At 45.3% G+C, this 16,152-nt stretch overlaps 1 protein-coding gene across 1 annotated transcript in view; it reads right to left on the bottom strand.

Annotated features, from left to right (window-relative positions):
- The window catches only part of SLC25A12 (solute carrier family 25 member 12), a 215,283-nt gene that overhangs the window by 23,390 nt on the left and 175,741 nt on the right, over window positions 1-16,152 (bottom strand). The window contains exon 14 of the mRNA XM_075317328.1: window positions 9,327-9,467. Within this exon, the coding sequence (XP_075173443.1) occupies window positions 9,327-9,467 (141 nt within the window). The remainder of the gene's footprint in view (window positions 1-9,326; window positions 9,468-16,152) is intronic.

Consider the following 16,152-nt stretch of genomic DNA (forward strand, 5'->3'; position numbering starts at 1 on the left):
CACATGAATTGGCCAATTTATAGGCTAAGTACCTTCATTTATTTAGGTATATTCCATATAACATTAATGCAGTTTAAAATTTATATATTCTGTGTTTGCGTATATCTTTGAGTTTACAGAGCGCTGCTGTATTCTTTTGTTTGGGTTTCGTGTAGTCATAGCAGCTCGCACATGTTCACATTTTTATGGAGATGGTTGTTTTTTTGTTTTTTGAACTAGTAATATGTTTGGTGGCTTCATTTTAGTTTTTAAAAACACATAACTTAAAGCATTATGACATTCGGCCCCATTTATGGTCCTGCAAAAATAGTGGACTGTGGCTGTCGTGTTTCTACTACTAAAGACACCAATCACATCATTGTATCGTTATATTGTGTAATGTGAATAATGTCTTGCGTCTTTTGGAAATATTGTGTTATGTGGATTGTATTGTAAATGTGATGTTTGCTTGTGTAATAAAAAAAAAAAATCTTTATTTTTATATAGCGCTAACATATTCCGCAGCGCTTTACATACATCAGGAACACTGTCCCCATTGGGGCTCACAATCTAAATTCCCTATCTATACGTCTTTGGAGTGTAGGAGAAAACCGTAGAACCGGAAGAAACCCACGCAAACACGGGGAGAACATACAAACTCCTTGCAGATGTTGTCCTTGGTGGGATTCGAACCCACGACCCCAGTACTGCAAGGCTGTAGTGCTAACCACTGAGCCACCGTGTAATGTACAGTACTATATAAGATATAATGTGTAACAATGTTATATGTAGGAATATAATGTAGTATAAGGAATGTAATGTTTTTCATGTAGGGCGTTTGTTGCTGAAAAGAGCTCTCTTTCCAGACAGCAGGGACAGAAATAATTAAGTGTTAGGACTGGCCTAGCCTGGGAGGGGTCAAGAAAAAGGGGAAGTGACGCTTCATTCTAGAAGAGTCAGAGAAGACCTAGTGAGCAAAGGTGATGGACTTACAGTCAGTTGGCAGTGAGGGTCACATGCAGTGGGTGGTTTGTCGCAACGAAGGAGAAGAGACAGAAGGCAAGATAGCGTGAACCTTCTTGAGTGCTGACAGAGACACAGGGTGTGAACAGCGTTGAAGCAGAAGACCGATCCTCAAAAGAAAGGTCTCCAGACCACATGAGATGGAGGATGAGATCCTAGCAGCCAGGCCACTTAACCGTCAAGGAAACGGGTTACCTCTCTTGGCATAGTACTTTAGTAGCCAGGCCCCTTAACCATTCAGGTCCCAGGTTAACCTTAACTGACATGTGAATGTAGAGGTTTCCCTAGACGTCTTGGTGAGCAAAGCCTTGCTCCGATCATGATAGAACCCCTAAAGAGACTGGACATGGAACTGCAGGATGGAAAGTTGGCTGTGACGGTGTGGGCTAAAATGTTGAACCGGGATACGCTGGGACTCACAGAACCAGTAAGAAGTGAAGTTGAACTGTGTCAGATAATTCTGTACCAAACTGTTATGTGCTGGAACATATGTGCCTGCAATCTGGAACGTGAAATTGTGACAGAAGATGAACCGTACAGTAAAGAATTATGATTTAACGTGAACTGTTGGTCTCCCTGTGACCGTGAGTCATCATCCAGTCCTGGCCAGATGACACAAGCGGCAGTATGCAGCCTACGTGGATTCTCAGCTCACGCGGTGGAAGTCCACACACCCAGCCAGGACCAACTATTTTATGTAGCATTCCGGAGAGACTGGATTCAATCAATTGCCCATAACTTCCACCCCAAACTACTCTACAGTCCAATACAAATAATTGTGCAAATGTCATAGTTGAAACAAAATCCTTCTAAACTGGCCCCTTTAATTAGAGAACAGATACCCTAATGGTGAACCCTCAGAAGCAGTTGCGCACAATGAACTTCTAGCACTTCCCGACTGGCACTTTTGGAGGGTGCGGTGGATGCACATCATAAAACCTGTCCTGGTGAAAGGTTACCTTAAAAAAAAAAAATGGAGGTTTTGTCTTCACAAAACACATGAATGTTTTAAGGATTACCGTATTTTTCGGACTATAAGACGCACCAGACCATAATACGCACCCTGGTTTTAGAGAAGGAAAATAGGAAAATAAAATTTTAAGCAAAAAATGTGGTCATGACACACTGTTATTGGGCGAGGATCTGTTGCTGACACTATTATGGGGGTAATATCCCCAAATTCTCTACTAAGGTACCCCATTCTGGTAATGATCCTCCTGCCTTGTGTATATATTTATGTCCGTCATCCTGGTATAGCCCCATCTTGCTATATACTGCATCCTGGTATGTGCTCCCATCCTGCTATATACGCCATCATTCTGCTCATATACCCCCATCATCCTGCTCATATACGCCATCATCCTGCTCATATACCCCCATCATCCTGCTCATATACCCCCATCATCCTGCTCATATACCCCCATCATCCTGTTCATATACTCCCATCATCCTGGTATATGGCCCCATCATCCTGCTCATATACCACCATCATCTGCTCATATACCCCCATCATCCTGCTATATGCCATCATCCTGTTCATATACTCCCATCATCCTGGTATATGGCCCCATCATCCTGCTCATATACCCCCATCATCCTGCTATATGCCATCATCCTGTTCATATACTCCCATCATCCTGGCATATGGCCCCATCCTGCTCATATACCCCCATCATCCTGCTATATGCCATCATCCTGTTCATATACCCCCATCATCCTGCTCATATACCCCGATCCTGCGGCACACACAAAAAAAATAAATAAACGTTTACACTCACCTTTCCTCGTTCCACGCAGCGTCGCTCCTCCTCCTGTCTGTGCTGGTGCGGCTGTGAGGACACACGTGCACACAGTGATGACGTCATCACTGTGAGCACCGCTAGTCTCCAGACCACACAGCGCAGCCGGCAGACTGGAGGACATCACAATGCTGCAGGGGAACGGTGAGTGTACTGATTCACTGCACCCCGCGCTGATGATGATGCGAGGGGGGCAGTGAATACAGCCGCACATGATCACTCCAGGCTATAGTTGCCAGGGGTGATCACGGCCGGCTGTTAATTATGCGCACGTCCCCGCCCATCATCCCGCCCACCTATCAGCCCCGGCTTCAGCGCTGAGAGATGATGGGCGGGAGGATGGGCGTGCATATGTAATGAGTGGGCCCACGTGGTCACGGCGGCAGGCGCTGCTGCTGCCTGCTCGTGCCCCCGATGACCCGCTCCACCGCAGCACCCTCATTCCCCGCAGCCCTACATTCAGACCATTAGACGCACCCCCCACTTTCCCCCAACATTTTGGGGGAAAAAAGTGCGTCTTATGGTCCGAAAAATACGGTAAAAGGTGTTTTATCTGAGAGACGAACATGTTACATTCCGCGACAAATAGATTACATAAAACGTTTTCACACTCTATGGGATGGTTAAAGAGTTGAGTAGTTTTACTTTGAAGCTTAAGGGGAATCTGTCACCAGGTTTAGCTGCATAAGGCCCCCTTCACACGTCCGTGAAAAACACGCACGTGTGTTACGGGCCGTTTTTCGGGTCCGTGTCCCGTTTTTGTGTCCGTTTTCATGGTCCGTGTGGCACCTGTGTGAATTGCGTATGCTAGCCGTGTTTGTGTGCAGAACGTCCGTGTGTGCGTGTGGAATTAACGTGTATGTGTACGTGTAATGTCCGTGTGTAATGTCCGTGTGTGTGATGCACAATGTCGTTTATAAATGTCGGCTGACAGCAGACAGAGTTGCGCGATGAGAATGAACTCGGGTGAACTTCACCCGACTTCATCCTCATACCGCGGCTCTGTCTGTGTCGAGTACTGATTAGCGGTCACCTGTGAAGGATTCACCGTTGACCGCTAATCCCCCGATTGACTGAAGTGTCCCCCCCTCTCTCATACTCACCGATCCCCGATCACCGGCGCTGCACGGCATTCACACGGCTGCGGCGGCTTTTACTATTTTGAAAAAGCCGGCCGCCCATTAATCAATCTCGTATTCCCTGCTTTCCCCGCCCACCGGCGCCTATGATTGGTTACAGTGAGACACGCCCCCACGCTGAGTGACAGGTGTCACACTGCACCCAATCACAGCAGCCGGTGGGCGTGTCTATACTGTGCAGTAAAATAAATAAATAAATAATTAAAAAAAAACGGCGTGCGGTTCCCCCCAATTTTAATGCCAGCCAGATAAAGCCATACGGCTGAAGGCTGGTATTCTCAGGATGGGGAGCTCCACGTTATGGGGAGCCCCCCACCCTAACAATATCAGTCAGCAGCCGCCCAGAATTGCCGCATACATTAGATGCGACAGTTCTGGGGCTGTACCCGGCTCTTCCCGATTTGCCCTGGTGCCGTTGGCAAATCGGGGTAATAAGGAGTTATTGGCAGCCCATAGCTGCCAATAAGTCCTAGATTAATCATGTCAGGCGTCTATGAGACACCCTCCATGATTAATCTGTAAGTTACAGTAAAAAAACACACACACCCGAAAAAATCCTTTATTTGAAATAAAAAACACACACAAATTCCCTCATTACCAATTTATTAACCCCGACAAACCCTCCATGTCCGGCGTACTCCACAGTCCTCCAGCGTCGCGTCCAGCTCTGCTGCATGGAGGTGACAGGAGCAGCAGAAGACACCGCCGCTCCGGTCACCTCCACGCAGCTAATGAGATGAGTAGCGCGATCAGCTGCTGTCAGTCAGGTAACTCGCGGCCACCGCTGGATCCAGCGGTGACAGCGGGTAACCTCAGTGACAGCAGCTGATCGCGCTACTCATCTCATTAGCTGCGTGGAGGTGACCGGAGCGGCGGTGTCTTCTGCTGCTCCTGTCACCTCCATGCAGCAGAGCTGGACGCGACGCTGGAGGACTGTGGAGTACGCCGGACATGGAGGGTTTGTCGGGGTTAATAAATTGGTAATGAGGAAATTTGTGTGTGTTTTTTATTTCAAATAAAGGATTTTTTCGGGTGTGTGTGTTTTTTTACTGTAACTTACAGATTAATCATGGAGGGTGTCTCATAGACGCCTGACATGATTAATCTAGGACTTATTGGCAGCTATGGGCTGCCAATAACTCCTTATTACCCTGATTTGCCAACGGCACCAGGGCAAATCGGGAAGAGCCGGGTACAGCCCCAGAACTGTCGCATATAATGTATGCGGCAATTCTGGGCGGCTGCTGACTGATATTGTTAGGGTGGGGGGCTCCCCATAACGTGGAGCTCCCCATCCTGAGAATACCAGCCTTCAGCCGTATGGCTTTATCTGGCTGGCATTAAAATTGGGGGGAACCGCACGCCGTTTTTTTTTAATTATTTATTTATTTATTTTACTGCACAGTATAGACACGCCCACCGGCTGCTGTGATTGGGTGCAGTGTGACACCTGTCACTCAGCGTGGGGGCGTGTCTCACTGTAACCAATCATAGGCGCCGGTGGGCGGGGAAAGCAGGGAATACGAGATTGTTTAATGGGCGGCCGGCTTTTTCAAAATAGTAAAAGCCGCCGCAGCAGTGTGAATGCCGTGCAGCGCTGCGCCGAAGATCGGGGAACGGTAAGTATGAGAGAGGGGGGGAAACTGACCGACAGACTGTGAGAGAGGGACAGACAGACAGAGAGACCGACAGAGAGACAGAGAGACTGACCGACGGACTCAGGGAGATTGACCGACATACACAGAAATAGAAAGAATAGCCGACATCACTAGAAATAAAAACACCAAACGGACACGGACTATAGGTATATGCATACGTGTTTACTAACGTGTGTGCACATACCCATAGACTTTCATTGTGTCCACGTGTGCGTGCTCCGTGCAGATAACGGACATGCATCCGTGCCAAACGCAAAGACATACGGATCACGGACACGCACACACGGACATAATGAAATAACGGACGTGTGACCACAATCATAGATTAACATTGGTGCACGTTTGGCCGTGTCTCCGGTATATACGGAAACGGACCAAACACGCACGTGTATCACGGACGTGTGAAGGGGGCCTAATGCAGAGATGAGACAGAGACCCTGATTCCAGCGATGTATCAATCACTGGGCTGCTTGGTGTAGTTTTCATTGTTTTATGTAGATGTAGCAAAGCTAAAGGCCCCGTCACACTAAGCAACATCGCAAGCAACATCGCTGCTAACGAACAACTTTTGTGACGTTGCTAGCGATGTTGCTGTGTGTGACATCCAGCAACAACCTGGCCCCTGCTGTGAGGTTGTTGGTTGTTGCTGAATGTCCTGGGCCATTTTTTAGTTGTTGCTGTCCCGCTGTGAAGCACAGATCGCTGTGTGTGACAGCGAGACAGCAACAACTAAATGTGCAGGCAGCAGGAGCCGACTTCTGCGGAGGCTGGTAACCACAGTAAACATCGGGTAACCAAGAAGCCCTGTCCTTGGTTACCCGATATTTACCTTTGTTACCAGCCTCCGCCGCTCTCACTGTCAGTGCCGGCTCCTGCTCTGTGCACATGTAGCTGCAGGACACATCGGGTTAATTAACCCGATGTGTGCTGTAGCTAGGAGAGCAGGGAGCCAGCGCTAAGCATTGTGCGCTGCTCCCTGCTCTGTGCACATTTAGCTGCAGCACACATTGGGTAATTAACCCGATGTGTGCTGTAACTAGGAGAGCAGGGAGCCAGCGCTCAGTGTGCGCTGCTCCCTGTTCTCTGCACGTGTAGCTGCGTGCGCTGGTAACCAAGGTAAATATCGGGTTGGTTACCCGATATTTACCTTAGTTACCAAGCGCAGCATCTTCCACGCGGCGCTGGGGGCTGGTCACTGGTTGCTGGTGAGCTCACCAGCAACTCGTGTAGCGACGCTCCAGCGATCCCTGCCAGGTCAGGTTGCTGGTGGGATCGCTGGAGCGTCGCAGTGTGACATCTCACCAGCAACCTCCTAGCAACTTACCAGCGATCCCTATCGTTGTTGGGATCGCTGGTAAGTTGCTTAGTGTGACTGGACTTTAAGACTTCTTGGCTGTGTATAACCCCACCACACCCCTGATTGGCAGCTTGCTGACAATTCACAGTGTGCACAGGAAGCTGTCAAATCAGTGGTGGAGGTGGGGTTACACAGATTAGCCTCACTGCTCTGAATTTGTCCTCTAGTGATAATCTCCTGCTGATAAAACACTAATTATAGTGAAACTACAGGAAACAGCCCAATAAGTTACACATCCAAGGAATCAAGGTCTCAACGTCTACATTATGCAGTTCTCAAATTAAATATCAAAAACCTGTTAGATTCCCTTTAAATGGGTTTTTCTCATTTCATACTTTTATGGCATATCCTGTGGATATTCAATAAAAGTCTTTTTGTGCAAGTCTTGCCTGTAAATCAATTTTCAGTAATCTCATATAAATGAATAGAGAGTACTGAACATGCATGGACACCTCTCCATCTACAACAGCACTCAACAAGCCTCTAAAATTGAATCTTTGTGACATTTATTGCAAATAACGTGATGGGAAACCAATTTCAACATTCTAAACCAATTTTATTTCTCCAATGTAACTAAATGAAGCAACACTTTTTTTTTTTTAAACTGTTTTTTGTTTACAGCTTCCATCCAGATGCATGCTCCGCCTTAGTAACCAACAAACCCTGTGTTGTCTAATCCTTCATACTCACTTCTATCTGTGCCCGGCATCTTCCTCCCAGACATTATACAGATTAGCAAGAAATAGGAGACAGCCGAAAAGATATGACTACCAGATCAGACTACATAAGGTTTGTTGTCTGTTACCATGGAAACGCATGAGTCTGCACAGGAGTTGTAGGGAGAAAATGTGATATTAGACTATTTGTAAATTGTAAATTTCTGCAATAAGAAAAATAGTTGTCTGAGCTGCACCAAAAGTACATTAAAAAACTACATGTATGAATCAAGCCAATATCAAACATAAGGCAGTCTCCTGCTCCAAATGTACAACCCACATATGAACATTCTTCTGCCACTTTGTATATAGAATTTTTTGCCTACCCAATACTTAAAAGGAACCTGTCAGGTGCATTATGCACCCAGAACCATGAGCAGTTCTGGGTGCATATTGCTAATCCCTGCCTAACCATCCAGGCTATAATAACATACATATAAAGATCTTTAGAAAAAGTATTTCTAAAGATCCTTTATGATATGCTAATGAGCGAGGGGACTAGTCGCAAGGGCGTTAGTTTCTGCGCTCATTTTGCCCTCTTAGCATGTTAGCATGCCCACAATGGCGTGCTAACATGCTATTCAATGCACAATATCAGTGTGACGAGTGTACCTGTGCCCGTTGCACTGCCTCAGACGCCGGGCTTAGGGTCAGTGCGCATGGATCAGAATGCCCCGCACTTCTGGTCATGCGAATTATGAGGCCGGGTGTAGGCGTCCCGGCTTCAGGGAGGTCTGGTGCGTATGACCGGAAGTGCGGGGCATTTTGATCCATGCGCACTGACCCCGAGCCCAGCGTCTGAGGCAGTGCAACGGACACAGGTAGACTCATCACCACTGATGATGACGCGGGGCATTGGGCATTAAATAGCATGTTGGCACTCCCCTGTGAGCGTACTAACATGCTAAGAGGACGGAATGAGCGCAGGAAGTAACGCCCTTGTGACTAGTTGCTGGCCTCATTAGCATATCATAAAGGATCTTTAGAAATACTTTTTCCAAAGATCTCTTTATTTATGCTACTAGATACAGGGACGGTTAGGCAGGGAATAGAAATATGCGCCCAGAACTGCTTGTAGTTCTCGTTGCATATTGAACCTGACAGGTTCCCTTTAAGGCATAACGGTCATTTAAATTTTTATTTTATAAATCAATAACACACGTGAAAGTAAAGAACTGTGTAATATATCTAATTGGAGAAATCTTTCACTTCCCTGGTTTGATCTTTCATTCCCAATTCATGGCTTAAATCTGCTTTCAGTGAAGACAGATGTTCCCATTACGGAGATAGGAAATGGCAGTTGCTGCTTTTAAAATTCTATGCAAGAAGGAGGAGCTTAGGGCAGACACAGATATTCTGCTGCAAGTTCTCCATAGAACTGTGAGCACCAACTGTCATCTCCTATCTCAGTAATCAGAAAAGCTAACCGAAGATAGTTTTTAGCGGTGAATTGAGAATGAAAGATCAGTTCAGGAAGAGAAAGAAGCAGATTTCTCTAATAAGATATATTACAAAGTTTCTTATTTTCACATGTACAAAAAAAAATAAAAATAAACACTGGTTAATCTAAGTTTTTGTATAACAGTAAGATGTAAGTGACCCATTCAAAGATCTAAAATATAAAAGTATATAATAAATATAATAAAAGGACTCACCTTATAAAGGCCGAAGAAGCCCAAGTCTCTGACTACAGTGACGGCGCTGACTCTGGGGCCTGTAGTAATTTCTCCTGCGACCTGTAAGCGAATCTTGACAATCTCCAGCGGGTTTGTGAAAATGACTTGGGAGCCTCCTGCCTGCACACAAATAGACAATTCCGTCAGATCTTTTACCAGCCGTTACGGGAGCAGACCTTTAGATTGTGTAAGGAGAATGCTGAGATAAACTCATTCCCTCGCCTCCAGTGCCCTCTATAAACTCGTTAAATACTAATGATATTGCTTGTATCGTAAATTCTGGATATAGATCCCTTGATCTTCACCATAAGAATGATGAAGTCTTCATTCTGGAAGAGATTACGGTAAAGCTTGTTTGTGAAATGAGGAAAAACATCGCAAGTGTGTACGGAATGGGAATGTGACTTCTGGAGTGATTAGTTCACAGATTAATTAATACTTCTGAAAATCTGACCATCCAGCACAGCAATGGCGGGCAAAACCTTATTGTTTGCAGAGGGGGGGGGAGGAGTATTTGCACCCCATTAGTGCCAAAATCAAGCAAGGTTAAAGAAATACACATATTACACATCCTGGCAATGTAAAATTAGGCTAAGGCTAAGTTCATGTCAAACAGAGATTTTCACAAACTTCTCCAACTGTCATGACAGCGTTGGGTTTTGTTCAGACTGCTGATTCTGACACTCCGCCTGATAACTTCTTCGAGGTTTGTAATCAACGCAGTCTGACTAGGCCATCGACCAACAGATTGGTAGTTTGTAGGCAGGCTAGCAAGCATTAATCTCTGCTGGTCTGCTTGTTAGTCATCTTTGATCACATGTTGTGGGGGAGCCAATCACATCTGCTCTCCTCCAACATATGCTGGCTAGATTCTTCCTTCTATGACAGGTATTGTTATCTTAGTTAGTCTGGGAAGGTGTGGTGATCCAGACTATCTGTTGTGATATCTAATGCTGTGTGCAGTTGTGCAGTGTATCCTTGTTGAGTTTTTGTTGCTATCCTCTTGTTCTTGTTGTTCTCCTAAGTCTCTCTTTATCTATTCCTGTGTATGTGCAATGTTTCAGAGTTTTGTTTTTTCCTTGTCTGTCTTTATCTATCATTTCACTCCTGCCCCATCCATACCTGGGGGTATTAGAGTAGTATTTCTCAGAAGTATAGAAAGGCACAGGACTCCGGTGTCTCTACCGTTAGGAGTAATCTGGAGATGAGGGTTTACCTAGGGTCGCCTAGTTTAAAGGACAGCATAAGAAGCCCTGTCCCTCGCTATCCTGAAGTAACATCGTAACAGTTCACATGTCCAGTAACAAAAAAAAATAAAAAAATAGCGCTACCTTTCCTAATCTTTGAAATTCGGCTCCCCTAAGTTCAGAGTCAGTGGACATGCCCAAAACGTTTGCCATATGCCTCGGATCTATGTGTGGGCACTACTTTGAATAAGCCTGAATTCACATATCCTGTAATCATCGGTTAGAATGGATCCAGCAGCAATCAGTTGGCAAAAACATTGTGCAGAGACACAACTGTTTTGTCCGTTTTTAAATAAACGATTTCAGCTGGATCAATTTTCTAGCATTGTAGTCTATGGAAAATAGCATACGTGAGTACACCTTCAACATATTTGTTAGAAAAGTTTTAGTTTCAATTCAGAAATCAACTTTTTTCTATGGGATACAATATTAGCAAATACTCCCACAAATGTGGACCACTAATTGCAAGCAAAATTAGTTTTCACACCCCCAAAAAAGTAATTTTCCTAACAAATTCATTCAAGAACATGTTGCAAAAATGAGTAAACCCCAATGAATCTTTTAGGAGGAAAGCTAAAGTTTCGACTATAAAATTCTAAGTGACAAGAATATAATCACAGGTCATTCTAATTTATTAAACAGGTGTCCAGCAGATACTGTATATGAACATCAGCTCACCGCACAGAAAAACGGCCCCTAGAAGAGCTTCATCGACAGAAGAATAAAAACGGCATGAGTCAGAAAATAGCGACACAAGTCAATTTTTATTTTACAAATTTTTGTATTTCATTTTTTTTCGTCACTAAAGCGGGCTTTACACGCTACGACATCGCTCAAGTGATCTAGTTGGGGTCACGGATTTTGTGACGCACATCCGGTCGCTTTAGCGATGCCGTTGCGTGTGACACCTATGAGCGATTTTGCATCGTCGCAAAAACATGCAAAATCGCTCATCGGTGACATGGGGGTCCATTCTCAAATATCGTTACTACAGCAGTAACGAAGTTGTTCCTCGTTCCTGCGGCAGCACACATCGCTCCGTGTGACACCGCAGGAACGAGGAAGCTCTCCTTACCTGCCTCCTGGCCACAATGCGGAAGGAAGGAGGTGGGCGGGATGTTCATCCTGCTCATCTCCGCCCCTCTGCTTCTATTGGGCGGCGGTTCAGTGACGCTGCTGTGACGTCGCTGTGACGCTGAACGAACCGCCCCCTTAGAAAGGAGGCGGTTCGCCGGTCACAGCGACGTCGCAGGGAAGGTAAGTCTGTGTGACGAGTCCGGGCGATGTTGTGCAACACGGGCAGAGATTTGCCCGTATCGCACAACAGATGGGGGCGGGTACGCATGCTGGCGATATCGGTTACGATATCGGAGCGTGTAAAGCGGCCTTTAGAATGAAAAAACCTACATAAGTTTGGTATGGCTGTCATCGTACTGACCTAGAGAATTATGTTGTCAAGTCACTTTTTCCAAAGTGGAGTAAAGTAAGCAACAGCGGAAATTGCGTTTTCTTCACCAATTCACTGTATTTTAATTTTTTCAGTAATTATAAGGGAAAAAAAATAGTGTCATGCAAAGCTACAACTTAAAAGGAATTTGTCAGCAGGTTTTTGCTAACTCATATGAGAGTAGTATGATGTAGACAAAGAGGTCCTGAGTTCAATGATGTGTCACTTTTATTTCTATGTGCAGCCGTTCTGACACAGTGGAAGATTTTAGATTTTGTATGTAGTAGTGCTGGGAATGCTATCCCCGCCCACACCAGGCTTTCAGTGTACATTTCCATAAACAGAACCTGCTAATCACAGAAGGGGGCGGAGTCAGACTAAAGTTCACATGCTGCTGAGATACACTAATGATAAAGATAAGAGGCTTAAGCTAATATTGCAGGTAAACAAAAAAAGACTGAGATAATAGACACAGGGCTGAAGTCTTTGGGTACCAACTCACTAAATGATGTACCAGCGATTCCGACCACGATATGACCTGGTCAGGATCGCTGGTGCATCTCTACATGGTCGCTGGTGAGCTGTCAATCAGGCAGATCTCACCAGCAACCAGTGACCAGCCCCCAGCGACGCGTGGAAGCGATGCTGCGCTTGGTAACTAAGGTAAATATCGGGTAACTAAGCAAAATGCTTTGCTTGGTTACCCGATATTTACCTTGGTTACCAGCGCACACCGCTTAGCGCTGGCTCCCTGCACTCGTAGCCAGAGTACACATGGGGTTAATAAGCAAACCGCTTTGCTTATTAACCCGATGTGTACTCTGGCTACGTGTGCAGGGAGCAGGGAGCCAGCACTGGCAGCCTGAGAGAGGCGGACGCTAGTAACCAAGGTAAATATCGGGTAACCAAGCTAAGCGCTTCTCTTAGTTACACGATGTTTACCATGGTTACCAGTGTCTGCAGCTTCCAGACGCCGGCTCCCTGCACATTCAGATTGTTGCTCTCTTGCTGTCAAACACAGCGATGTGTGCTTCACAGCGGGAGAGCAACGTCCAAAAAATGAACCAGGACTGTGTGTAACGAGCAGCGATTTCACGGCAGGGGCCAGATCACTGCTCAGTGTCACACACAGCGAGATCGCTAATGAGGTCACTGCTGCGTCACAAAAACCGTGACTCAGCAGCGATCTCGCTAGCGATCTCGCTATGTGAGAAGTACCCCTTTGTTTTAACTACTGCAGCATGCTGTCTTCAGGTTACATTGCAGAAACCTGGTGACAGAGTACCTTTAAGTTGCAAAGAAAAAGGCAAGTCCTCATACGGCTATATCGATGGAAAAGAACAAAATGGACGTCTGCACTTCCAATTATTTTATCACCTGCATTGCTGCACATTGTAATAGAAAAGTTTATAAATCAGCGCAGTTCAAAAGTTCAATTAATGTGAAGCACGTTACGGGAGAAGAGCTTATTTAAATTAATGACTTTCTGGTTTTTGAAGTCTTATGGACAGCTTCCAAGAAGTTTCAGATGAGATTATAGCTCATCTCAATGCTCGGAAGTTTGATTTATTTTAAGTTCAACTAAATAAATAAAATAAATACAAAAATAATCATTAAAAATAAATTAAATTAAAAACATGAATAAAGCGAGATGCTGCAATTAATTTTGACCTAATAGGATAAATGGTACAAAAGTTAATTTCACCGTCATCAGTCTGCCCTGAGCAGATGAGTAGATGGGTTGTGACCGGTGACCTTCTGGGGTCGGCACATTGTCCGCAGGTTAATTCTACACACAAGACTGTGATTGTTCTCTGTTTAGGTAGATTTTACTGTGACACAACATATATTAAATCTTCAGTCCTGCAGTCTCTTGTCTGCATTTCAATGAATGGATTTAATAAAAGCATAAACTTTTACAGGGTTTTTTTGTTTAATGCAATTAAATCTTTCACTACCAGCAGAGAAGTTTGTCCCCAGCAATTTTCCTGTTATCCACCCAACTCTCAAGACTGTCTCAGTTTCTGTAGACTAAAAAAGGATTTTAATAGGGAGGGGCTTAATATGACATCATCTCAATTATATGGAATTATGAGTGATGTCATCACAGGATAAGTCACTTCCAATTATGGCTTAAAGGGTGACCTAGTGACCTCTGGCAGCTTAAAGTCACCCGACACATGAAACAAGCCCTTACAGGAACATATAATTCTTCATATGGGATCCAGAGCTTTAAGTAGAGCTCACTGTGCATTTAGTATCATCCAGTTTATATTGCTAATACACTGTGTTTAATTTTTGCATGTGTCTAAATAAAACAAGTCAAAGATCCAAAAGGTTATTAAAAAACAAAAAGTTACCCATTCCAGGGTGGGATAATTTCCCACATCAATGTCTTACTAATTGAGCAAGGACCGGACTGGCCGCAGGTCTTCCCACCTGAACTCACTTCAACAGCCTCCTACAAATTTATGAGTCTTTCGAGTTTGGGTTCGGAGACACGTACATCACGGTCCACACTCTGAGAGATAAGCTATGTCTGTAGAACCAGCCTAAGGCCCCCTTCACACGTCAGTGAAAAGCACACATTTTTCACTGACATGATAAAGGTGCCTATGTCGCTCTGTGTGCCGTGATTTTGGCACACGTTTGATCTCCATTTGCTATCCGTGATAATACACGGAGATCAGGCACTTATACTCACCTGTCCACGCCGCTACTCTCCGTGGTGCTGACGACTCCCACAATGCTGTGTCCGCCAACCGCTGTCTCCCCTCTGCAGCTACTTCCAGGTTGGCTGTGCAGTGAATATGCATGAGCATAATTAGCCGGCCTGGAAGCAGGAGACAGCAGCGGCTGAAGACAGCAGTGCTGGAGACAGGTGAGTTTAAAAGGTTTTTTATTTTAAATGCACGTGATTTTATGGTACATGTTTCACGGATCCCACCACTGTGTGGTCCGTGGGACATCAGTGATGGTGGAGAAAAACAGACATGTCTCCGTACGGCACACACGGACACAAGTGTGCGCCGCATGGGAACACGTCAGTGAGAAATCACTGATGTGTGTGCAGACCCATTGATTATAATAGATCTGCGTATGTCCGTCATTCTTGTACATATAAAAACTGCAACATACGTACCAGAATCACTGACGTGTGAAGGGAGCCTAAGACTGCATTTACACATCAAAGAGTTAAGGCTGCTTTACACGCAGCGACATCGATGTCGTTGGTGAAAGCACCCGCCCCTGTCGGTTGTGCGTCATGGGCAAATCGCTGCCCGTGGCGCACAACATCGCTAAGACCTGTCACACGTACCTACCTGCTTAGCGACGTCGCTGTGGCCGGCGAACCGCCTTTTTTCTAAGGGGTCGGTTCGTGCGGCGTCACAGCGACGTCACATGGCAGCCGACCAATAGAAGCTGAGGGGCGGAGAGCAGCCGAAAGAAAAAGTGATGCCCACCTCGTTGCCGGAGGGCGCAGGTAAGGTGTTGTTCCTCGTTCCTGGGGTGTCACACGTAGCGATGTGTGCTGTCTCAGGAACGACAAACAACCTCTGTCCTGCAACAGCAATGATATTTGGGATTAGAACGACGTGTCAATGATCAACGATTAGGTGAGTAATTTTGATTGATCGTTAGCGGTCGTTCGTACGTTTCACATGCAACAACGTCGCTAACAAGGCCGGATGTGCGTCACGAATTCCGTGACCCCAACAACATCTCGTTAGCGATGACTTTGCATGTAAAGCCCCCTTTACTGTCAGACAAACAGGTCGATTTTTTTTTTTCAAGTGTCACCCTAGTTTCTTCCATTGTTTTTCTCATCCGTTTTTCTTTTGTTTTTTTAAACTTAAGCTGGTTGAGTGTCTTATTTTTTTATCCATTGACTTTTCCCAATGTATCAATTAAAAGCCGATAGAACTCTAAAATCTTCCTAGTTTCATTTGTTTCATACAGATCCACCTACATTTTACTGACCGTTGAAAATCCGCAAAACGGACGAGAATAGGACAAATTCTGAGTCTCATGGACCGGAGACATGCACCCCTATGTGTGTATAGTTCCATGAAATTTTATGGGTATATTCATCAAAGTTTTTACGCCAGAA

This window comes from Anomaloglossus baeobatrachus, chromosome 7 (genome assembly GCF_048569485.1).
Source record: "Anomaloglossus baeobatrachus isolate aAnoBae1 chromosome 7, aAnoBae1.hap1, whole genome shotgun sequence".
NCBI lineage: Eukaryota > Metazoa > Chordata > Amphibia > Anura > Aromobatidae > Anomaloglossus > Anomaloglossus baeobatrachus.